Source organism: Diprion similis, chromosome 2 (genome assembly GCF_021155765.1).
Source record: "Diprion similis isolate iyDipSimi1 chromosome 2, iyDipSimi1.1, whole genome shotgun sequence".
Taxonomy (NCBI): domain Eukaryota; kingdom Metazoa; phylum Arthropoda; class Insecta; order Hymenoptera; family Diprionidae; genus Diprion; species Diprion similis.
Genome location: NC_060106.1, coordinates 5,594,665 through 5,621,358, shown reverse-complemented (window position 1 = coordinate 5,621,358; position 26,694 = coordinate 5,594,665). Strand labels below are relative to the sequence as shown.

The following is a 26,694-nucleotide window of genomic DNA, read 5'->3' as shown; positions in this document are numbered from 1 at the left end:
TATTTCATTTTCGACGGAAATCATTTTGTCCAATAATTTTAAATCCTTACCTAAAGTTAACCATTCATAAACCAGTTTTCAACATCTTAGGAACGAAAAGACTTTCAAAATTTGGAAAATTTCATAGTATTTCGAGTAGATTAAAAAACATTTTGCTGACTGTTAAAATACTCGAACATGTCCATTTTGCACAATACGTTTTACAGATTGATGAATTGATTGCTAAGAAACAAAGGATTTGTACGTTGCATTGGCGAATTTGAGAATAAATCAGGAATCGAATGAAGATTGAAAAGTTCGCGGATTCTAAATAGATATCGGAAGATTTTCTTATACATAACTAAAATATAATAGACTGTTACGCGGTACAAACTAGATATAAGTACCTATAAGCGAAAAGATTGGCCTCCTCCCAGAGCATAAAGAGAGAATAACTCGAGAGCTAGAAAGTTTTGTAATCTTTCAGGCGAGTGGGTTGATATTGCTTTGCGCGGTGGGAGTACTGAGCTTTTTTCAAGTAGTTAGTCGTAGCTTTGAGGTACGCTTCTCATCAGCAGCGTCCACCATAACTACTCAGTATTCGACCCCTGGTCACACGCCTTGCGGCGTCTGATCGATATCCCAAAGTGTCGACGATAAGGATCTTCCTGCCTGGGGTTCGTAGCCGAGGGTGAAATGAGTGAAATGACTACGTATATACTACGGGAGTGCGTGCAGTGTGGTGGATTACCTATAAGGTCCGATTCGCTAACCTAAGCGCACTGTAAACGTCAATTTCCAGCCCATCTAGTTCCTCCGGGAAAATGGATTGACCAGATCCCAACCGTTAGTCAATCCTATCATGTAAACTTTTCGAAAGCTTTCGCGAAACCCGAGGATCAACCGAATTCTTACGTCATGTACAAGAGGATAGGAAATCGAGTCACGATTCAGCTCTGCGTCATATATAACGTGGATTCCTCGTCGAGAAGGAAAGTTTTAAGCTGTTTTCTCGACTGAGGTACAGAGTTTCACGTTTCTGATCAAATAATGAGATTAACTTATCACTTTTTCGCCGGTTTGCTACACCGCCGGCTGACTCGACTGTGCGATGCATCTTTCACCAGCCGGCTGCAACGTCTGGTGCAACCGCTGTGCATACAAAAAATGCAAACAAGTTTAGTGCGACTGATGCAGTTTAGCTTGTTGCAGTGACGTGATGCAGGGGTCTCGGCGTCTGCTTATGGACTTTGTACAGTCTTTCATCTTCAATTTATTGCATCTGCCATGCATTCGATGGCGTCGCGAGGAACGATGGAATCTTCCTCGCTACTTGTTTTTCGCAAAACTATTTTATCGTGCTTTAGAACGCGTTAAAATCGACGATTTCTGTGACGTGAATAACAGAAAAACGGTTGTTCGGTCTGATAGGGTACGAAATGAAAGAGGAAATGAGTTTACTTCCAGGTCTCTGACGCAATACAATTGCACTCTGATATTTGAACCCCAACAAAAGTCCGAGCCTGATATCACGCGAGCCGGGAATATCTGATCCAATCGTGTTAACTAGACGAAAAAAAAACTTATTGCTCGTAGAAAATTCGATTTGCCAATATACCGGGGAGATGACCTCAATCAAACTTAGGTACGAGCACATTCGAACAAATTTGAAAATGAAGTAATCCCATGGCTCGGAAAAATAATGAATTTTGAGCGTCATATAGTGGCAGGTAAATATTTTTCAGAAGTTTTTTGCGCTGATGATTTGAAATGAACTATATTTCAGACAGTTTACTCATTTACTCTGATTAATTGGATAATGTTATTCAACGAACACTGAACACGCATATACAGATAAAACAAGGAAATTTTAATTCTCACCGGTATCTCCAGGTGATGAAAATTCCGGCGACGACGATAAGAACAAAGAGGCTCGCGCCGATTACGCCGACAAGACATGTGGGTCCACAGGAGCTGGCAGGAACTACTGAAACACCAAAATACTAGAGTTAGAAATTTTCAGATTGAGAATTTGAAAGCCAGAATTCGTCTACATGAGTGGAATTCAACTCTTTTGCAAGATAATGGTATCAAAATATCGAATTCGGTACCGACGACTCTTTAATCCTTCATAAAAACGAACTACCAAGAACGGTTAGTTAAGGTTTCCTATAACCAAGGTAAGGATCATGGCGATGTAATCTGGTCTCGATCTCGTTGAGATTAACGATCATAACGTTGGAAACAAGAACCTACTGCGATCCCAAACGACTTTGTCCTTGCTTGGAGTTAGGATTAGTCGACCTTTGACTCGGCCTATGTTACAACGTTAATTGCTGTTATAAATATCGATTCTCCATCACACGCTAACGATGATGGTGATAACTGATAAGACGCAGGCCATTCTCTCAACACTCAAAATAGTTTCCTCTTTTTCTCCGACTTTTATGTATATGTGTGCTGAATATTCACGAAATCGAAATTCCTCGCGATTTTTCAATACACGCTGTGTCTTTTGAGAAAGAAACAGTTGCTTTTTGAACCTACTTTTTTCCGGTCCTGCAACACCGGTCAGGCTTTTACCATCCTTCTTCGACTTGCCGTTGGATCCAGGACCTCCATGCGGGCCATTTTCCTTCTTCTGAGGTGTCCTGGGACCGCAAGTGCATTGCAACGTGTCAGTGCACGAGCACATACCCAATCCAACGTCGATTCCTCTCCCTTCCTTGTTAATGTGAGCAAAGTGGACGTCGGCTGTAAAAGAGATACAGCTCGAAAAAAAAAGATTTATGGTTCTCCGTACTGAGAAGAATTTCATTTCTTGCTGTTACTAGATAAATATAATTGTTACAATAACAGTTTGACGTAGAGTTAAAAGGAAATGTGGTACAAGTAACTATTTGGTATGATTACAGTTATTGATACTATATTTTCTAGTTATTGCATGACGTTAAGTCTGTTTGTTTAGCCAACATCAAATTGTCACAACAGTTGTACAAGAAAATATAGTATTATGCGAGTAATTGTAATTATAAAACAAACAAACAAAATAAAAAATAGTAACGTATACTAGATTTTCTGATAACACCTACAAGTCAAATTTTCATCTTATAACCATGACTACCTTTTCCATGCATGATGTTAGATTAGATGAGACTAATTTGTGAACGTTACACTAATCGGAACACAAAAATTTGTCTCCACGTATACAACTGTATTCAAATCTGAGAAAACTCACATTCGATGACGCAGTCCTGGGGGCAAATTCGTGGGTTGAGTTCTTCAAGGGCGTCGCAAGTTTTGTCTGGGCAGTGTGAAAAGGACGGAGAACAAGTTTCGTACCGCGAAGTCATGACCATAGAGGCGGCACTCGCGTCATTCTTTCGCCAGATGCATTCGGGGGTGAAGTTGCCATTCCTGACGATGACACAGTGACTGGTATCGATCAGGGTATTCGCGGGAGAGAATGATTTTTGGTTGTGCAAATACAAGGGATCAGGCTGTTCAGCCTTATTTGCACAACATTATTAGTGAAAATTTCACAAGTTTTATCTCACGTTAACGTTCCGCTGCCCACGCCGCAGCTGCTTCCGCAAATTTCCTCCGTCTCGGCATTGGCGCAGGAATGTAATCCCATCGATGTGCGATTACAGGCTGATCCGTTGACCAGGTGAACTGTTAGCGAGGTTGTTGATACTGTGCCGTTTCGGTTAAGCCACTCGATTTTCAGTCTGAAATATCGGTCATTTAGGTGGGGCTGCAATATCGCCGTGGTTGTGTTTGGATTTCGAAATCCAAAAAATATCCGTCACGAGACTCTAGAGGATCTTTGAAAACTTTAAAGACAACTAAACGGCCTATTTTTAATTATTTTTCAGACAAAAATTTACAATTTTTAAAACGCTAGTAACTTACGATAAAAAAAAAATGTCATTCCAAAATCTTTAAAAAATTGTTATGGAATTCGATACACAGCTGTGCACAACTTCACGCAACTTGTCAAATCCTCGTTGATAACTTATTATGGGATAGTAGCTATTAAAAAATAGCCAGCTTTTCAACTATTGCAGAAAGCGATGAATTAATATAATAATCCTGAGCGCAGCACATAAAAGTGATCGATTCCTTTGCTACCTACTCAAAATAGTTAATCGACTAATTACTTACGTTATCGATGACGGTGCCGATTTCAATTCCGTCGAGTCGGCCACGTAGACGATGCCGCCGCTTCTGGTAATGTTGAAGGTCCTCGTATTTCGCAGGGTGAAAACCACCGCCGCGTTTGGTGAAACTGAGGGTGCCGCAATGCGAGAATATTGCGAGGCTCCACGGGCTACTCGTATGGTTTTAGGGTATGATATCGGATGCTGCAGGGGAACAGATGTCGTTGCTGATGAAACTTGTCGTATGGAACCGTAAAACGACAGCGTGATGTTCACCTGGGATACAAAAAGTGATAGGTTGAAGTACGGGGAATTTGTAAAAGATTCTTTCACAACCCCATGATAAAGTAATTTGATGAAATCAAATCCTGAGTATATTGATTATGAAACAAATTTCACGTCATCCAAAAAAGATCGGTTTGAATATTGTTGGACTTCCAAGCACACGAGGTACAAGTTACTATTTAGCGTAATTATATTTGTTAATACAAAATTTTCCTGTGATTGCAACATTAATTCTCTTCAGTTTACAACATTTTTTCATCGAATCAAATTACTCGGACGTTAGTCAGAATTTAGTTCAATCGTCTCGAATATTTGCATTCGAGTTGCAGATTCGATATGAGCAGTATCATAAAATGGTAGCACTCTACTCTAATTGAGAAAAACCGAAGTGCTAGCACTTGGCAGGGTGAAAAAAGGATCGGTCGTCTATTAATAGATCGCGGGGTTTATTTTTTCCGTACGGAAAAATATTGGACCGATGAAGTTTAAGTCTGAAACAAGTTTTACCACAAACCTAATCACAAACGGAGAAAAGAAATCAAAAAAGCAGACCCTCGAAGCGAGATTTATTTTCAAGAAAAGATCAAATCGGAATCGCGGGTTGGATTTGGCGAGCGTGGCTTTGGCTTTCACAGCCAATAAAGGATCCCCTGATCCCACCGCGATACGCGGAGTTCGCAAAAATTGGACGCTCTTGGTTCTTCGCTTATAAATTATATTCCTCCGAGCCATGTGTATGAGCGAGGAGACAAAGGTTAAGGTCACTGAATCTTTTTATTACTCTATCGTGGCAATCCGGAGAATCTTATCTGCAGGCAACACCATTTATATTGTACTTATGTATACATGACTAAACCAACTAGTGTCTGCAGTATTTATGGCTAGGGTAGTTTTTATAGTTGTGTTTACTATGTAGCTCTTAACTATTCCGATTTTTTAACATCACCAAAAATATGATTCTGAATACAACGCGAAATCAGGTTTTGAAAAGTTTTTTTGTAACTATAACAAACGAATTTTTTATCACAATCAGTGTCTTAAAAATTTACTCGAACGCTTGAATTTGCTACTTCGATGAGCGACAATCGTCGAACATCTGGAAAAATTTCATCAATACAAATATTAGTCTCTAATTGACACTATTGAATTGAAAATCGATTGTATCTATACCTCGCTACGCTCGCTACATTCTGATTCTTTTCACCTTGCACTAGCCTCAAATTAATCGAAAGTCCATTTTCTCAAGTTCAATTTAAACTGTTGATCAGGTTGGGAAACGTCTACGAAATACGTCACGGTCAGGCCAATGTCCAGCAGCCGTGGCTCGCAGCCAATCGAGAGGTTTGGGGGGCTTAAAATGTCATTAATACCTGTCAGCTACACGCTGCTCGTGAAAAAACTACAAATAATATTTTGTACATCGGTTCGTGACTAGATATGATTGCGGAGTGAAAATACCAGGAGGCACCAACCCTCCGGATGCGCCCTTCGACTACCACCGAAGCAGTTGTACCGCCTAGGAAAAAAATCACTGGCATTATTTCTTGACTCAGACCTTTAGAAGTCTGTAATATGTCAGCGATAACTTGAACCATGTTTGCGAAAGATTGTAAAGGCGGACTTGGAATTTTCGTATGTAAAATATTCACCTTTACTGTACATTTTGTATAATATATGAAAATTTATGGGAAAAGTTTGGTGGGAAAGTGTGTTATAAATTCGGTTAACTAACGCGACAAGTTCTTCGATAAATTTTTTATGCAAAACATAAAAAAATGCTTGGTCAAGTTAAGTGCGAAATATTTCATACACTCTCAGATTCTGTATCAGATTTTCTTAATTATTTCAAATGAACATTTCAAGCTCTGTTTAATTTATAATAATTAAACAGCCTGTGAGAATCCAGTTCAATTATGCACGGCAGGTCGGGTCTTAGTTTTTTTTAGAACACAATAACAATGAATGTCCTAAAATATTGCAGAATAAAAGTACAATCTACAATGAGAGAGTAAAAGTGTTGAGATTTTGGCAGTTTTCAAGTGAACGAAGTCTTGAATTAATTGGTTTAATTAAACCTAGTTAGCAACATTACGATATTGTATCGATTAGTATCAAAGGTTGCGGCAAGCAATTTGAGCTTTGCAATGATTAGAGGGACATTCATTAGGTGTTTAATTCGGGGCGGGGTTGAAGTTCGTATTTTGAAAAGTTCTGATACAATTTAATTCCGGAGAGTAAAATTTCGATAGAGTAAATTCCGAAAATTAGAATACACTTACAAAATCAGAAAACCCGGAAATCAGAATTACTAGGATTCCGAACGTAAAAACTACGGAAATCCAAAACAAAGAAAGATCAAAGTGGTGAAATTCAGCCAAGCAAGAAATTCAAAGAAATGAAAATCTTCGATTATTCGGAATTTCAATGCTTCAGATTTTCAAATTTTCTCATTTTCACACTTTCGGAAATTTGATTTGTCGAAGTTATGCCGTTTCAGCATTTTTTCTTTTCGGAACTTTTAACGTCGGGTTTCGAACCATTCAAAACCTTGGTGGTTCGTCAAAGATTGATTTCTTTACTTCAAGTTTCTTCACCAAAAATTTGTGATTTCAGCGATTCCAGAACTTTTCAAATTCGAAATTTGAACCCCGTCCCTTTAATTTAACAAAAGTTCTAAACGTTCCGTTTAATAACACAATTAGTAGCCACACCGTGAGTTTCTCCCATGAGTTACCGCATGAACATGTGGGTAGGGCATTGATTTTTGCCGGTTATTAATTGCCCCCGTAGGTGTCATTTTTTTCGCCCACGTTTATAATTCACCTATATACACCACTGAATAACGACCCATAAAAACCCCGGTAGGGTACAAAAAGCACAATTGAGACAAAAAGCTGCGGACCAGATTGGAGCAGCAAAAAAAAAAAAAAAAAAAAAAAATTGTCTACACCGCGAAAACAATAAAGATGAAACATCGTAATTACCGATTTATCGCCGCGTCCCCGTAGCAAGCTCTCGTCGGTCATCTGCAGGACAACCTTGTACGGTGACCTGGGCAGCAATGTTGTATTCGCGTACAACCCTGGAGAACAAAAAGAAATTCTGAGTATAAAAATTTGAACAGCGACGAGAAAAGAGAGTGAGTGTCAAAAAGTTGAATGGCCACATAACTGAAGCGTCACGTTATCGGATTTTAAAGATCTCGAAACTCTGTTTGATAGAATTTCAAAATGTAGAACGATAAAAGGTGTATAAAAAGTCACTATACAGTATCATCAGAATTATGAATAAAAATACGTTTCTGACCGGAGTAAGGAATACGAAAAATCGGTTGACTTTCAAAATTCTTATTTATTCTGACGATCATTCTACCCTGTTTATAAAAAAATTGACTGTAATTTTTTATAAATCCAACACTACTATAAATAAATGTGGAATTTTCAAATCGACCATAATAATTATTCTATAATGGTCCAATCTAGTTGATTTTCGTCAATTTCAATACCACAATTTTTTACAGTGTATATTTTGGCATAATTTTTTTTTTATCAAATTTACAAGTCCTTCAAAAATGAATATAGCGAGCCTCTTATTACGCAGGCACTAAACTCTTTGACTCCCAGTCGAGTAAAGTCTCAAAGTGATGAAACTCACTGGTGTAGATGGCCATGGAAGCAGGGTTGGTGTGATGGTCAACGAGATAGGGTTCGTAGTCGATTTTGAGGGCGTTATCGACGTCTCCCAGTATCCGAACGCTGTACTGATTCACGGTCATGGTATCCGCATCTTGGATGATCAAGTCGTTCTCGTCAAGCCTGTCCCCCTGTTTCCGGGCAACGAACTCTGTACAGTCTCGTGACGAAGCGAAGAGAATTCCCACCCTTTACCCCGAGAAAATCCTCCCCGAAATCTCATCCGACGACTGTCACTTTCAACCCGAAGGAAAGCGAGCTTTGGAACCAACTGCAGGAGTCGGGGTTTAATCAGGATGTGCCGGAGGCTCTTACGCAGCCTTTCTCTCTCCTTCTCTCCTCCCAACTTTCTCTCGCTCGTTTTACTCCCATTCCCTCTGGTTCGGAGCATCGCTTCACTCCTCCTCCTTCTTCTCTTGCATTTTTTATCCCGCCATTTTCAATTCTCGACAGTTTATAGTCAGTCACACTCATCCCGAGGTCTGAACAACGCTTTAATCATTTACACAATACGCAATCCTGATACTCTTTGACTCCTGCAGTGGAATCCTGTTACAGTGCAAACCGCAGTTCTGACTTACGTGAGGCTAAGTTTAGTAACGTTAACGCAACGATACATCAGGAAGAAAATCGTTGTTGGTCAAATTTGTAATGACTTTCAAGGAATTGGCTTTCCAGAATAAGATCATGTTTTACTAAATTTTTCCTAAACATGCATCGTTAAAGTCACGTTGCTAACTTCGTCCTCATTGACTTACCGCGACGAAGTCCTTGAGTCGAATCTCTTTAAAGCTAGGAAATTGGGGAACGGGAGGATTGTCGTCCTCGTCGAGGATGTCGATGCTCAGTGTCGCGTTCGAGACATGCTGGTTGCCCGTCTTCTCGTCCCAAACAACGCAGCTTACCAAAAGGTCCATATGGGGTCCAGGACCAGGGCCAGTTGGCTTCGGTAACGTGTCTCGGTCGAGAGCAGCTTCAGCGTGAAGGCTGTTGTTTATTATACGAAAATATTTCGTGCCTGCGAACAATTTTTTGGAAATATTTTTTCTGGGCTGAAACTGTTGAGGATAAGATGAAAAATTTATGTTTTGTTTCGGAGTTTGATTATTCTTTTTTTTTATTACATGTAAGGTACGACAAAGGAACCGTAATTAAAACCAAATTTTTTAAAGAACTGAATTATTGAATTGAAAAATAATGTATTTTCTAAACAATGGTAAAGAAATTAAATAATCGTTTGTTCAAGAATATTTCAGACGATTTTAGGTTAGGTTCCATTTTTTTAATAATAAATGAAGAATGGAGTCGTTGAAAAATATTTCCTTATCATGATACGAAATTGACGATTGAACCTTCTATTACACAAAGAAACACTACATTTAAGGTAAACTTTTCTTAAATCGTTGGAAGATATTTTAAAGTAACTGATGATGCAGTTTTCTTACAATTTTTGAAACAATACTAAACATCGAATGAATATGTAATATTTTAGGGTTAAACAAGTATCATTTTATAATCTGAAACCAGGTACTGGCTATATTTTTATTGATACTCAATCTGATGACAGTTGAGAATTTATTTAACTTCTTCTTGACAGGATGAATTGTCTACGAGTATGAAAACTAATTTTGAAACACATTAGTGGGATTCAAAAGAAAAGAAAATTTGCATAAGTATATCGATAATTATTGCCAAACATTTATAACATACGTATTATTTACGACCAAAAAAAAAAAAAATATATATATACATATATTATTACCTTGCCGTGAAAAAAAATCGTGAAAATGTAAGAATCAAATTAACTATGCACAGTTCAGTTCATCACGGTCTCGTTTTATTTGAATAGCACGGTTGAAAACAAGGGACATAGGAAAACGTGCGTAAATAATAACAATTATGTGCATTCAGGCACGTATACAAATATTGAAATTGCATTCTAGCGCTCATACGTAGGTATAATAACGGCTGGAGAGCGAAAATCCTTCGTTCTCTAATAGCTGCGGTTATTTCTATTCTCGTGACGTATTAGATAACCTTTGTGACACAAGCTGAAAACGTTCCGGATAAATTGAAACTGGAATCGGAGTGAACGAGGGAAATTTGTCGCAATGCCAAAGATATTTTATGATATTCAATGAAATTAGCTTTGATAAGTAATATTGTGAATACAATTGTTTCTAACGAATCATCGAAAAAGATGAATCAGAATTAAGGTTTAATGTGTTCTTGAGTAAATGAATAGTAAAATTCATTTTAGTTTCTTCAAGGGCTGAAGGGTTTGCCTGCACTTACCGTTTAGCAACTCGTAACGCGTTACATGAAAGTCTGGACATATCGTGGCATAAACATCTGGTCCAAGTCGGCCAAGCATGGTGGCAGGTTTGTTTTCGTATATTCGGTACTTCGAAGTGTTCCAAAAGCACATGTCCTGCAAGTTGAATCGCCGAGAAATATTTAGCAACTAATAGATCAATTATTCTGGGCGGTATGCAGCGATGGAAAAGGATCAAGGCGCTTATGAGAAGTCATGAAAGGAATGGAAAGTGCGACTACTCGGTGACCGTTCTACCCACTTCGTACTTCGACAGAAATACAATTTACCCGCACCAGCTGCTGGGTATAAAGCAGTCATCCTACCCTTTAAAATTGTCGGGTATAGGTAGGTATACACGTTTCTATAAACATACAATTTTATTTTATCTCATATAGCTACGCAGAAACGTCGACGAGTTTTAAAACTCATAAACTCCAGACGAGATGTCATAAAACTCGGTGTCGAAGCCTAATGCCAAGTCAATACACCGGTGTTGTTGCACACACGGATAAAACATGTATAATAAACGTGACTCTTGAGTCATAAAAATATCCCCCAAGAAAAGCGATGCAAAGAATTTTTGTCCCGGATTGTATCTACAATTAAAACTCGACTGTAATTGACTCGGCTAATCGCGATTGAATCGAGGTCCAATTCTCCTGACCGTACTTAACGAATATTTTTTTTTCTTAAGTCTTACCTTCACGTAGGGAGTACAATTCAATTTTTTTCCCTCCGAGGAAATGCTCTGAAGTTTAATTTCCAGTTCAGCGTCTGATCTTCCACGTGCCGTTGCCTGCACGATTACGATCTTTGGAAAGTCTGAAATTTAAAAGAGAAGATGGATGTCAATGGATATGAAAATTAGGCGAAAATGAGATACAAGTTGATTCTGTGCACGGTTGAAGTATCGTGCAAGTTCGGAACTCGAGGCATTAATGATGCGAATGATAAAATGAATCATTTAGTTGAGAAGGTTTATTAGCCAAAAGTCAATATTATTCGTTAGTTTTATGACGTTAATAGTATTAGATTCAGTATTTAGAAAATTATTATATACGTGAGTAGATATATTTGTTTAAGGATCGAAAAAAAAACAACAAAAAAAGTGAAATACTAAATACTGCAATTGTGAACGAAAGCTTAGAACGATACCGATGCTTCGTTTGAAATCGCTTCTAAATGTCAAATGCAGTAAAAAATTTTTTCGAATTCACTTTACGATGGTGCATTTTATTCAGAAGACTTTTTTCCAAAAAGTCAGTGTAGCAGATTGTTTCTTTTATAATTCAATATTGCTACTTGTTGATACATAATCAAATAAAGAAATTCTGCTCGTTCTGAACTTTGATTTTCAAAAAATAATTTTTTTTTTTTTCAGTTGTTCGAAGTATCAGCCGCTCTTAATTTTTAATTTCGCAACTTTAAGTTTTCTGTGTATTCACATTCTGTGCTTTGTTCATTCGGAATGCAGACTGTTCTGAAAATACTTTTTTGGATAAAAGATCGTTTGTCTAAATGAACTTTCGGAAGAACAACAATTCCATTGATTGATTTATCGAATAAACCGATCAGTCATCATTCTAAAATTCGTATCTCAGTACAATCGATTGAGTTACTCAATACCAAAGCCATCGAGCAAATTGATTTTACTGACTAATTGTAAGGCATCTTTATCCTCGAGTAAACATATTTCATCAGGGCTGAACCTCCTTAATACTCGTCTAGCTGAAAATTAAACAACCATCTCAAAGCAAACTATACCTACAAGGTAATTGATGAACGCTTGATACTAATGATCACCGGTGATCCAACGTCTTGACATTGACGTTAATTAGCTGAAAATTGGGGTATAAGGTACATAAAGTAACGGTATACTTACCTCTATTATTCGTGATCGATAATTTCAGGTCTCCGGTGGAAGGATTTAAGGTCAGTGATTCGTGGGACGACGAGGCGATAAAGTACTTTAGATCCGTGGAAGCGACAGAGTCATTCCTAAGTGCCCTGACCGTGACTAGGCTGACATTTCCGATCAATTTACCCCCGCCTTTGGCTAGGTAAGGTAACCTCAGGGATAGATCTGACTGAGGAAAGTACAAAGCTGACACTGGAACAGAAAAGTAGGAAAATATTTTAGGTAAAACTGATGATATTGAGTACAAGATTTACAGAGGCAACCTAAAATTGATTGACTCGATTTTTATGACAAGAGATGAAATTCAAATCGTCAATGAAAGCTCAGTTCTAATCGAAGTACGAAGTAATATCGCATTTTTGGTTTAATTTTTATGCTTCACTAGAACTGATATTGTTGTAATTGTAACCTGTGAAAGTACCGATTATAATCTGATTATTAATTTATTATTTTTAGTAAAGACTTGCGGGACTTGAATAATTTTCTATATTAAGGAGAAATACTTCTAATTAAATTTAGTTTATTAGTTTATAAATCTTCTTTGTAATAATTCTTATAATAATTCGCATTTATTTTCTTCTCCACGACATCTTACAGGTGTTATTAAATTGTCTCAAAATAAGCCGTCGTGCCGTGAAAAAAATCCCCTGAGATGCTGTGACCTTTACAAAATGGCTCCATTTAATGGTACATACATTATGCGTAAACGATAATCGCACATCTTAAAGAAACCGGATGCTTCTTAATTTTTATACAGCATCGAGTGAAAATTTTGTGATTGAAATTTTTCTTTGTAGAAAAAAGTGCGCCGCGTTATTCACGTGTGTAATGTACAGGCACATGTATATATCGGATATCCTAAAATAATCGGAGCAAATGGAACTTCCGGAATTTCAATCAAACGAGATGATGAAACCTGCGTTTTTCTAAACGTGTCGGTACCGGATGCACACTGAGGAAACGGTTTTTTTACCACTCAAACAACGAATCTTCGTTTTTTCGTTTTCACTCTTTTAACGGGAAACTTTTGACGGATGAAATGATGAAAGGTTACTCAATGGTCAGCATAATCAAACATTAAATAGAATTTTGTAATTATTTAAGGGAAACAGGATGTCGTTTAGCAATTGATTTCACTAACAGAAGTAAAAATTCATTCAAGAACTTCTTCACTTTTGGTTATTCAGTCTGTGAAACAAAATATTGGTTGAAATCAAACCTGATAAGTGAATTAACTCGAGTATATTTATAACATCGGTGTGAACTTGATTCTAACGAAACAAACTCAAATTTCAATAAATTTACGAATCAGTTTTCTTTTTTTCTTTTCAATTTTACTACAATTTGTGAGAAAGTTTGATACTTCACGTAGGCGATATACGTATTGGCAGTTGTATTTTATCGCTGTGGACAGACACCTGTGACATATCAAATATATTTATCATCTGACCGTAAAGTATATCACATATATCTTGAGCAGTATAAAATATTTGAAACACTCGAGAGATGAGGGTCATAAATTTGGAGTTTTATAGAACTGTCAGATGAGTCAAAAGCGACCGGATATATTTTGAGCATTTATTTTCATCGCCTTACTTAAATGGATCGCAACTTCCTACCGATTCAAAAACGAGGATCTCGAATTTCACCGCAATACAAAAACTGCTATCCAAAATCTAAAATTATTTCATTTTTGCGCTCTTAACAAACTCGTTTTATTCGTCGCGGGAGATAAATTGCCGTACATTATACAAAAACACACACGCACACACACACATGTGTTCGTATGTATTTAAGCGACTTAATCGATCCTAGCAAAGTGAATAACGCCCACGTTGTCGTTGCTTTCGAGGATGAAGGGATGAGCAGCTTTGTTCGTTGGTCCATTTAGGGGCGTGAAAAGGTTCATCAGTTTTCAATATCGCTAATCCGTTGTTAAGTGAGCTTGATAAAGGTTCTTCCACAATTTCTTTACTGTTTTCTTTTACCTTAGCCAAAATTTAGCAGACAAATTCTTTCTCAAAGTATAACTTATCGGAAAATTTGGTAATTAAATCGGGTAAAGATATCATGAATGAAAAACATTTTCTAAAATACGGTAATCTGTTGCGGAGATTTTTCAGTGTGCGAAAAATGTTTTACTGACAAAATATTGACGTTAGGAAATAACCACGTATTGTGGATGGAAAGATTTTGTGCGAATCACGCACGTATTTTCACAGTTTTGAAGAGTGGCGATAAAGAGTTACGACTAGCTAAGAAAAACACACAGAGATATTGAGCATTTTCTACGGTAACTCTACTGCGCCTGGTTTCTGGCTACTATTTTTTTCTCTTCATAATCACTCCAATTATCTGAAAAAGAAAGTTAAATTTGTCCAGATTTTTCTTCACCAATCGTGATTATTAATCCGTGTTTTTTTTTTTTTTAACCTTCAAGAATAAGTTTTGCCAATTTTGTGTTAAATACCGATAATTTTTGTAGATTTATGATACAATGGAATCCATGTTTATTTCGCCAGGTTGATTGATTTGTAGAAATTTTTATTACGAGAAACGCGGTATGAATGAATTCCATGATTTATTCATCCATTAGGCAGAATGCATCATATTTTTTCTACATTAAGTGTATTTTCGAAACTAATCGATGACGAAACATTGATTGACTTCGCGTGAAATAATTTTTGTCCTTTCTAGCATTGTCCATTTGGAAACATGTAGGTATAGCTCAATAATCCGTTAATATGTTGAAAAAAAAATCACGGAAGCCACTAGCCTGATACTTTGAATTACATAATTTTGTTGAAATCGTTCAAGTATAACAAAGAATAAAGTTAATTATGCTTTTTAAAATGTCCCAATATTATTTGTATGGACAAAATTTTTTTTACAATATAATTAGAAATCTTTAGAACCGAAATTATATTTAGATCTCAAAAAAGCTGTAATTACTTTTGAGGATCGAAGAAACGATAGTTACTCAAACAGGTATTAAGGGTTGCACGCTAGTCCAGTAAAATATATTTTACTACACAGGTACGGAAAATTTTTTTGCAGTGCCGGAACAAGTTAAGGAATTAAAGGCGGCTGGTAGAACCTTTGCTGGACAGCAGAAGCCGGAAATGAGTTCAGATGTTGGCGCAACATTTACAGCCTGCATATAACATGGCTGTACGTATTCATATAGACGAAACAAACTAACACGTGTCAAGGTGAACGTTTAATCGATATTTACAAGGCAGTTAATTTTAATCAGCACAGTTGCGTGACGCCATTCTCGTGCAGGGTGAAAACATCCGCTATTATATGGAACGTTAATTTTTTCTTTCTCTCTCTTCATTTACAATAAGTCAAGGTATCCCGCCGTTCCTTTTTACCGATCCTCTGCTCCCTTGGACGACATCGTATGTTTTCACATTGGGGAAAAAAACGTGTAAAATAAATGCGAGACGTTTACGGAAATAAATTTTTAGTTTTATTTATTAAAATCATTAAGCGAAAACGAAAAAAATGTAATTTTGCAGGCAAAAAATGAAAATCAGTTTAGTCATTTTGGGCAGAAAATCTTGATTTGATGTTGGTGAAAAGCGGAAAAAGTGAAGTTAGCTAAAGAAACAGATTTAACTTGCTGATAATCAGAAAATGTGAAAAAGTAATGTAAATTATAATCGCAATGATTGCTTTTACTACGTTTTCTTGTAATGTCAATAATATTTAAACCGTTATTGTAAATATGCACATTTTACTAGAATTATCTTTTAAACGTAACAAATGAAATGCTTCTCAATGCATGATGCAGGGTTAATTTCGGCAATAGCGGGATTTTTGGGTTTCGTGAAACGCGATTGAACCCCAAGGGGCTCGCTCATACCTTGCACGGCAGTGCGGGGGCGTCTATTACCAAATTAAAAATTCACGTGCGATCTTGATTAAGAGCCATACGCGTTATACCAGCAATGGCCTTAGCACTTTGACTGTGGCATTTAGGCGTGGGCGTCTGGTTGTCGCGAAATCAGCCAAGCCTTTATAGTCTTGGAGATTGCGAAATTCAAAACCGCTGCGATGTTTCGACTCGAGAAATTATTCGGAGATTAAAAAAACAAAAACAAAACGGTAAGAAATAGACTCGAGAGAAACGTAATATCTCGAGTAGAGAATAAGATGTAAGGAAATATCGTCCGACCCCACGGGATACAACAAAATGGCGATAATTTATCGTGCGAAAATAATTCTTGTAATTGCTCATGTGAGGAATAAGAAAAGTGAGTAAAAAAAATGCAAAACCTGTATTCTCGATGAGAAAATGAATGAATAAATCAATATCTTAAACTAAATACTGAATTATTATATCTAATTAATTAAGTGTACTTAGAGGAGAAAAAGTAAATTTATTAGAAACGATTGTTTGAATCAATTTAAATGGTGTACAGTTGTTGTTTATATTTTGGGGAAAAAATAAAAGGCTAAATGATATTATTGTGAATAATTTTTCTCCTTAACTTAGTTAGAGTCAATTAATTGTTTGTGATAAGTTAGTTTTCAAGTCTACTCTTGATGGATTTGAATGAAACCAACGATGAAATGTTTCTGTCCATTAATAAAACATTTCCCGTTGATGTAGGGAAAAATGCAAAAATGTCTTAAACTGGAAGGAAAAAATCTTCGCATATTATTAACAACTTGTGAATAACTTTTTTATGTGAAAATTTTCCGTTTTTAATTAACGATAGTTTCTTAGGTTTCTATTAAGGATAGTTTAGTTTAGTCGTAAATTGATATTCTTAAGAAATTTTCAGAAGTCAAATTTTTAGTCATCTTCTTCTCACTTAATGCCAAAACAATAAAACATTATACGTGATCACGTCAGTTCACCAATGATAAACTTTTATACGATTTATGAATTTGAAAACTGTAATTAGTGCCAAAAAAATCAGTCTTAGAATTAAACTAATTGATAGAAATTCAAATTCATAGCGTGACGAATAAACTAGATTCGTTAAAACTGACTGTTTTTACTTGTTCCGACCAAAATGATCGATTTTTTGTAAAAAATGAAGACAGCTGATAACGTGATAAATATTAGATTAACGAAAATTTTTCAAAAAATCTATCTTCTAGAGCATTATTACATTTTTCAAATAATAGCAACAAGAATTTTTTGTTCTGATAAAGTGATTAACAGTTTTCTTAATAAAAATTTCAAATGCATCCATTTTTTCATATGAAAATTTGACTGCTCGCTGGAACATGTTAAACTTATCAGACAAATTCGGAGTTGCAGCCAATTTGTTCATTGACGTATTAAATATCGCTATAAATATACACAGCAATGAAGCGCTAACTTCATGCGTCTTAATTTTTCGATTTTAAAACCGCTAACTTCAGACGATCAATATCTTTTTATTAGATAGAGATAGAGAGATACGTTGATTCTTTTCGAGGGGTGAGCGCAAAGAAATTCCTCCACGATCAAAATAAAAACCAACCTAATATACATATACGTAAATATCGTGCGTTGTACAATCTTACACGTGTAAAACTGTGACGTAGGAATAAATAAGTATAATATACGTAATTCGTGAACGTTTCCGAGTCGCCGGTGACGCGGGATTCGCGAGGTCGAAGCGTGGGTCACGCGAGAGGAGCGTTAAAGCGAGGGCGAGGGTGGCTCTTAGGGGTAGTAAACACACATCGACAGACGCACACACAGGCGGATTTCCTGCAAGGTAAAGTTCAAGTGTCGTGTGTGGCTGTCCAAAAGGCGAGTGCTCTGTGTAATCTGGATCGCGAATTGCACCACCTGAATGCGTATTCGCGTGTCGACCAAAGACATTCCTTTTCCTTTTTTTTTTTCTTTGTTTTTCGCAAGTGCCATTTCACGTGATCGTGCTTTTAGTCAGAACCTTGGCTTCGTCTTTTGGTTCAAGTTCTCGTCGGAAATAAGCTTCACCATTTTTTCATAACGTATATAGGTTGGGTAAATATTTAAACTTTTTATTGGTTAAGGCATGAAATAATCGTATGTACTTTGAGTATTTAACAACTTATTATTATTATTATACTATCATGCGAAGATCTTGTCTAAATAAGTGCATGAATATATAATAATTTAAATGGCTTAGGTATCGTTGAAAATCTAGTAGGTTCGTTAGATTTTACTATAAACTTTGCAAAACTGATGAAACATTCTCTTTGCAATACTGCAATTTGTTCGTAGCAATTAATAATATCGGTGTAATGTGAGATGTAAATATTAATAACGATACCAATGTACCAAAAGAAAAAAAAAATAAAAAACAAAAGATTTTCAATGAATTTGTAGAAAATAATCTTCTGAATAAAATAATCCATCGAGATAATGAATACAAGCTCTCAGAGTAAGCTTCTCTTCACAATTCAGGTATTTCTTTTTCTTTTTTGTTATTGTTGCAATTGTGAAGAGACCTTCTTATCCTCCGATTATAATAATCTGATAAATGATCGGTGAACGGCTATTCCGTGATAAAAGAGTATAGATCATAGGCCAACCAACCCCCTGAAAAGCGATTTCGACCGTTTAGCAAAGTTCCGTGACTTTCGTTTCCGAGAGTGCTCGATGATCTTCTCTTCCTCTCAACCCTTATCCCAAGCCTAGTTTATTGGGGCTCTGAAGAGCCGCCGTCTGATCCGAGAATGCTGGAAAAACTCGCCTCGATCCTGAAGCGAGGATGTCGGGGACGGAACTCATCGATTTCAACAGGCTTGCTTTAGAACCCGTTTTATTATCCCATTTGGACTGTTTTATCTTCCTTATACTTACTCTGTACTTACTTAGTATAATTTTATTTTGAATCCACCCGCGGTGAGCCGATGCGCTGGTTTTAAGCACTTCGATTTTCCTCCGCGATGCTGTAATTAATTGCACTGATTTTCGCACCTTCAGCGCGTGTAGATCCGCGAACTTTTTTAATCGTTTAACAGAAGTGTATTTCTCATCACCAAGTTCAGAAAAAAAAAATTGAGATAAAAGTTTTACCCGATTCACTGTAACCAAGTTTTCTTTTTTTGAGATTTGGTTTAACTATTTTGAATTTTGATAACTAACATCTGAAGCAATTTGAGTAAAAATTAAACAGATTAGGAAAAGAATTTATATATGATTTATAGAATCTCATGATTATTTTCTACAAGTATCCAAAGCGATGCTGTCTAATGCGGGAATAAAAAGGAAAAATTTGAAAAAAATACTGTGAATTTAAAACTTGGCTAATTTCAACGTAAATCATAATCCTAACGCGCAGATAACAGAAAGTCGTTTCGGAAAAAACAAATAAGGCTATACGCTCCTTATAGCAGAAGCCGGAATGCTGAAAAAATTTTTTGGATATAAATCCCGAGAATATAAAGCGACGAACTGAACGACGTGCTTCGAGGAAACGGGCAATACGAAGACGAGAATTTCGTAACAGAGACCTTGAAGATCTCTATAAAAAAATTTTCATGCGAATGGCAAGAATTTATTATTTTTTCACGGGAAAAAATAATATAGCCACATCCTTACAGATGTCAAGGATTTTTCGTAGGACATATACTTGAAAAAACCATACATAAAATACACGCTTTGATAAAATATTTTCATTTGCATTCATCAATAATTTGCATTTCTCATAATCCTGATGATTTTTCTTTCTTTTTCGGATCTACGACAATGAATATTCGTGTATAAGTCCCTTCGAAAGTGCATAAAAATTTTTCAAAATTTTACGACACTTCAAAATCCGGCCGCGTTGCAGGTTTTTGGATCTTACAAATAAGTTAGGTCAAGTTCAGGGTATGAAGTACTTGCAATACGCCGTTAAAAACCGTGTTAAATACAAAGTTACCAACAGCCAGCATCCAAGGATCCCGCTACGATAATCGAGTGGTGCCAACAGCGGTCAGAGCGGACCATTCAAGCATGGCTGACCCAACGCGGCCTATTCTACTCATCGATTTGTCTAAGCGGTCAGAAGAATCAGTTCGAAAACTTGAGAGACAAGTCTGAGTCAACTTCGAGAAATGGGAAAACACGCAGAGTCATGTTACGTTGTGAGTAATTGTTTTCCAAAAGTCTTGACATTTTCGCCACGAATTATAAAGTAAAAAATCTATCAAATGAACAAGAATTAAGGCCTTGGGGTGAAGTTATTTTTAGTTATATGTGAACATGAATATATCGTCAGTTAGCAATGATTGATAGTCTGATCTCGATTATCGGGATCTGAGTTTCGCCAGAAATCGTAAGAAGGATCGTCCAAATCGTCATTTACTTGGAGAACCGAAGAACGATTTCAATTGATCGATATTCGTTTAAAACGATTTCTATTGATTTCTATCTTATCATGTGATTTTTTTTTTATTTCTCATTTTCATTGAATGTTCACGTGATCCATAATTTGCAATGTTTAATTTCGGCGATTCCCAACGCTTGCCCTGCGACTTCTTCAGTCCATTACATGATTTCAAGTTACATATCCGCTAATATTTCTAATGATCTCAGTTTCTCAATTATTCCCTCATTATTTCAAAGAATACTCTAGTCATTCAATTTTCTTTGAATAACGATTGCATTTCCAACTGTTCAAAATTTATGATATTCTTCATTGAATTAAGTGGCCTTAGCTTTTCATACAACATAAAAACGGTTTAATCACGTGAAAAAAATCTTTAACAACTAACAATTCGTTTATAGAAAACCAGAACTAATAATTTTCCTAATCTATCTAAAAAAAAAAAGCTGAAAATAAAATCGCATCGACCGCGTCTTCCTTGTAACTGTATTTCCTTATGCATCGGATTCTTCGGCGGGAAAAACTGTTCGTTGTATCTGAAAATAAGGAAGGGAGCGTGTAATCGTAGTGTGAAAAAAAGGGCAAATAAATAGTTGAAAAAAAGTCGTATCAACCCCGACAAGTAAATCCGTACGTTGAAGAGGCTACGCGTACCGTAGGACATAGGAAAGATCTTAGGACGTTGCGCGTGATAATAAAACCAAAGGATTAGGCCGTAAGCTCGAGGCGACTTATCGCCCTCCCTTCCACCTTCCACCCTCACCCTCTCTCTCTCTCTCTCTCTCTCTCTCTCTCTTTCTCTCTCATCGTCAGCAAGGCAGGGGCGGTTACACGGGGGAGCTGCAAGTGCCCGTCGACGATGATGCCGACGGTGGGAAGAAGCGGAGGAGGGTCTCCAAGGAATTGGTATTCCGAGGGCTGTAAGGGCCTATTTATACGCCCTATGGTAATATATGTGTGGCCGGCCCTCGGTCCTGTTTGTTATACACGCGCTAGGCGCACTGTAACACGATATTGTCAGAGCGGGGTATTTTCGTGGCTGCTCTACTACACGCGCACTTACCAAATATCTAGGAAAAATAAAGTTGACTGCCGTTCGAAGGTTCCTCTTTTCACTGTGTTTCCCGCCCTTTGCTCACCCGGAGCGTTTCTTGTCTTCGGGCTCTTTCAGGTTGGACGTCGGTATCGCGTTGATGGTGTCTCATGGCGAAAAAGCAACCCTAAATCGATCGACATTCCTCAGGGTGCTGATGTTATCAAATCACTTGATGTATAGTAAGGGGAAATAGTTTGAGGCTTGTGATTTGAAAAATTTATCGATTCAAATAGAAAGCGCTAATTTCAAAATACAAAAATTTCTAGCTGGTTGTAAGAAACTAACTGCAGAGTTAAGTTATAGGTAAAATGAAACTTGCCGGGGATTTTTGTAAAAGATAACTTAACAAGAATTTTATAAAGGTAATTATCTTTTGCAATTCATTCTATCTCCAACTCTAATTCCATATTTTGTATTCTCTTTGCAATTTCAATTTGGAATCCGCCTTTGTACATTGATGAGGCGAAATAAGAAAAAAAATTTATTTCCGTAAAAGTTATTAATTCGATGGGTTGTATTGAGATAATAAGATGGAATTATTATTACACCGGAAATTGTCTCGCCAACTCGATTAGAGAATGCAAATTTATAACGGCTGTAGCAATTTTTTAATTCTCTGTAAAGCAGTAAGTAGATTTTTCTTCATGAAAGATATTTCAATTGAATTAAAATACAAAATCGATACGAAATGAACTCCGCAGAATCGCAATTCATCAATTACCTCAGGACGTGTCTTCAGAATTGAAATAAAAAAAATCAACAAATCTTTAGGTCATTAATAAATGTCATCTAAATGTAATGAGTCGATAATTTTTTACCTGTCAAAATTAACGTGTTATACAAACCTCTGGCAATTAGCCTCATCAATTCCGGTGCCTTTAGTCTGTATGCGCATTTGAATCATAATTATTTGTTATTATAAGAGGAATTCAAGCTTCGGTAATATTGATTGTACCTAAACTAAATGGTCTAGAAATGAATGGTGATATTTATGTCAAAACAGTTCGAATCCTTAGCGATACAGCATTAAAGCTTTTAGAATAAGAGTGCCGGCAGCAACTTACAGATCGATAAATAACTACGTGATATTTTAAACCCATCGTAGCTCGCGTCTCTTACTTACTAAGAAATTGTACGCTTGGGAATAAAAATGGAAAATTGAAAGTCTGCGTAGAGCGATCGAGGAGTTTCTGATTTGTAGTGCGTATTGATAACTATAATTAGCTTTGTCTTAGCTTTACGCCTTCCGCAGCTGCAGTAACGAGTCGCGGGATGTATCATCAAAGAAGCGGATTAAGAAAATCAGGAAACTGAAAAGCAGAGGCGAATACATTTTCGCTTCGTAAGAAACTACTGGAAAATTTTTATTAACGGAACATTATGCGGTTGAAATACGTTAACCGACACCCGATCTCGCTTCCATTGACAGCTGTTCAGTTTTTTTCGTTCCGCTTATTCAGGATAAAATAATTATTGGCATTCGAGGATTAATGGTGACGAATGACTGTCTCAGCAGTTTATTTAAAATTTGAGAGAAATATCTATTTTCAGACTACACGGTAATAAAGTCGTTAACCGTCGACGTTGACAAGTCACAATATAAAATTATTTCCTCCTTTCTAATTAAGAGATTATATAGAGTTAAAATTGTCAAAATATCGATTTCTTCTTTATTTTATTATCGTAATGTACATATATTTAAGTACATACACAGAAAATTTCTTGTCAATCCGGCAACTGTTGAAAACTCGATGTAAGTTGAAAAAAAGAAATTTTTCCCTACATGAAAAGTGCTTTTGAAATTTTAAACGCGTTATTCTCGGAACTGTGTTTTTAAAATCGGTGAGTAAGATTTCTTGGAAACGACTCAAACCGATCAGTCTCAAATTTTAACCAAAGCTTTTCAAGTATATTTTTTAGTAATTAATCAAAGGTGTCTACTCACCGATAAATATTTTCCATTTTATACACAATTTAAGGCCTAAATTTTTGTTAAAAATCGATATTTTTATTCTTGAGAAGCCGCCATTTTGTCAAAAATTATCATTTTGCTTATTCCTTCGATCAATTACAAGTTAATACGTTATATTAACGAAATATTTTTGGTTCTTTCATTTGATAGCGTTCAAAATAATTATTTTTACAAATAAAAAATGTTAAAATACAGTTGAAAGTTACTATACATGTGTCCAAATTTTTACTTAAATAAATTAAAAGGTCTTCTCAAGAAAAATTCTTGAAAAATAGATTTTTCGGGCCTTCTGACTGTATGTAACTTCTTAATCACCATCATCGTTTTTCTTTCAGCATTAAACAGACATGCAGAAACGATAAAAAAAACCAAGTAGCAGAGACTTGACGAAGAGGGACCACGAAGATCGAAGTTCAAGATATCTTCCATGCCTTCGTATTTCACCCATTTAAAGTCCACCTCGCGTCAAAATTCATGAAAAACTTTTCAATCTTGCCTACACGTCTAGTTAAAATTTTTTCTCTAAGTTACCGCAGTTTCAGGCGAAGATATTTCACATCACCAAAAATAATCATTCTGAGTAAAAATTTTGTTCATATGTTTTTCCGTTTGTTTTCCAATAATATAATGTAAAATAATATCTGTTAAAAAAGCAAATTATGTCAAACTCGAAGACACATATTGATTTCAGCAGATTCTTTCTAGAAATATTCTGCTAAATAAATAAAACGATTATCACACCCTCTTGAAATAACAATATTGATTCGACGGTTTGTTAAATAATAAATTTGAATACTGCAATTAGGGATAAAAATTTCGGAAAGTAGAAAAAAAAAAGAAAAAAAAAATAATCCTGGTTCAAGGAAGTGAGAATAAAACAAAGGTGAAATCGGCGATCGGGTGAAATAGAAGGGGGTGTCGCGTTACGAGTACAAGAGACTCCGGAGCGTCGATGTATACCTGGAAACCCTATTATTCCATGGATGCAGTTCGAGGTACGATTCCCGAAAACGGAGCCAGTGAATTCGATACAGCAGCCGTATAACAGTCGTAAAGGAGTCCAAAGACCCGAAGGCCCCTCGTCCTTAGACCCCGAGGCCTCGGATTGCTGTCGCGACTCATTGTCGGACTACCGATGGTCGATTCAAGTCGAAAAGAATTTCGGGAAGACCGAAATTTATCCAAGTCCAGAAAGCTAAGAGTGAAAATTTCGGTGTTATAAATAAATTAAAGGCAAATAATCATGGTGCCGCGATATTTGCCAAGAATTCGAATTATGCTGTTTGAGGATTAAACGCGTGCCACGAGCCACGTGTGGGTGTTCTTTTGTCAATTAGGAAAAGCGGCGAATTAATCTCCGGCTTAGCTAATTATCATCCTCTTATAATTAAACCCGGTATGAGAATGTTGGTTCAGGGTCAGCTGCGCATTCTATTCGGGATGTCGACTCGAAAAATGTCAAAGGTTATCAGACTTCTGTCTTTTTCTACTTTTATCAGTTGGGACCGGAAACCGTGTGGAAAAACAAATTCATTCCATGATGAAAATTGATAGATACATAATTATTGCAGACCAATAATTAGCATAATATGGAAATCCTTATTCGTGGAGTCAAGTTGGAGTAAATTAGGTTGATTAAAAAATACACAATATCTGCTTAATGAGATTTTCTTCTGATGAAGGCAATAATACGTTATATCAGAGAAGGGGCGGGTAAAATAGGGTAGGAGGGTACCTTTAAAGTTTTATAAAAAAATTTTGTTTTTTAAAATGTGTTTTAAAAAGTCAATAATCACTTCTTTAAACATTACTGAGCATTATTTTGAATTCTCGAAATTTTTCAAAAGTTCTTTTCTTCCCTGACATCTGAAAATCATTTTTTATTTTCTTTGGTTGCAATTAAAAAAAAAAAAAAAGATTTAGTGTATTTGAGTCATCGATGACAAAGTATTTCCTTAAGTACGCCGTTTCTTGAAGTTCTTTACCTTCCAGTCGTCACGAAAATCAGAACTCGTGTTGCAAAAAGAAAAAGCATTACGTGTAAACTCAATCAGGTTGACAAAATACTTTAAAGAATATCAAGAGCTGATTGTCAATAAACGTGTAAACTCAATCAGGTTGACAAAATACTTCAAAGAATATCAAGAGCTGATTGTCAATAAACGGTTCAATGTAGCTTTGCCACTAATTTTTTTTTTTTTTTTTGCAGTATACCTTGACTTATCCAGGTGTTTTATATCCAAGATTGTCATCTTCGAGATTCTTTATTCGTCTCTCAAAATTGAACGATGAGCGAATAAATTTCATCAATCGTTTAAATTACAATTTATTTAATTTCAAGTTCTTTCATTTCACTTGCATGCAAATTTTCTGTTTAAAATCGAATTACGCATAGACAAGTACCGATCCTACTATAAGCATATCGCTAAAACATCAACATTCCGAACACGAAGTGACAAATTTCAGTTTTATTTTTAAAAATTCGACCAGATTATCTGACTCTCCTAGAATTATTCAGGGTGAAACAAATACCTCCGACTATTCCAGCTTACTCAAATTCCCAAGTAAAATATCAATTTCCTTGACTTTGAAAATTGCGCAAGACAATTTTTCTCCACGAATATTCTATTTTTATTTTCTTCTCTCTTTTAAGTGTAATTTCCTCAACTCCGTGAGCTTGCAGCAACGATTGCATAATTCATCGTCTCAGCGTGTAACCTTAAACGCCCTCGAATTTACCACTGGCCTAAAAATGTCTGCTATTTGGGGTGGGAGCGCATTGCGCACATAACATGTAGAGATGCACACGGATATCGGTGGCTACGTCAGTCGAGCAGCTCGTGGCGTGTATAACCTAAAGGCGCTGGTAAGTCATAACTTTGGGGCCGTAGGGTATAAGTTCGAAACTTGGTACCTACACCTGCACGCAGTCGCAGCTTGTAAATTACGAAAGGACTTTCCAT

The 26,694-nt window shown here is 36.4% G+C and overlaps 1 protein-coding gene across 2 annotated transcripts in view; it reads right to left on the bottom strand.

The window, feature by feature from the left end:
• LOC124415850 (proto-oncogene tyrosine-protein kinase receptor Ret) overlaps nt 1-26,694 on the bottom strand; it is a 77,168-nt gene that overhangs the window by 5,855 nt on the left and 44,619 nt on the right. Inside the window, exons 2-12 of one of the 2 annotated variants that reach the window (XM_046896527.1) lie at nt 12,319-12,546; nt 11,137-11,258; nt 10,415-10,550; nt 8,878-9,137; nt 8,082-8,250; nt 7,412-7,509; nt 4,147-4,418; nt 3,537-3,710; nt 3,218-3,396; nt 2,527-2,733; nt 1,861-1,966 (exon numbers count right to left, since the gene is read on the bottom strand). In XM_046896527.1, coding sequence (XP_046752483.1) covers nt 1,861-1,966; nt 2,527-2,733; nt 3,218-3,396; nt 3,537-3,710; nt 4,147-4,418; nt 7,412-7,509; nt 8,082-8,250; nt 8,878-9,137; nt 10,415-10,550; nt 11,137-11,258; nt 12,319-12,546 — 1,951 coding nt within the window. Of the gene's footprint in view, nt 1-1,860; nt 1,967-2,526; nt 2,734-3,217; nt 3,397-3,536; nt 3,711-4,146; nt 4,419-7,411; nt 7,510-8,081; nt 8,251-8,877; nt 9,138-10,414; nt 10,551-11,136; nt 11,265-12,318; nt 12,547-26,694 lie in introns of both variants that reach the window. The other variant, XM_046896528.1, reaches the window with a different exon arrangement.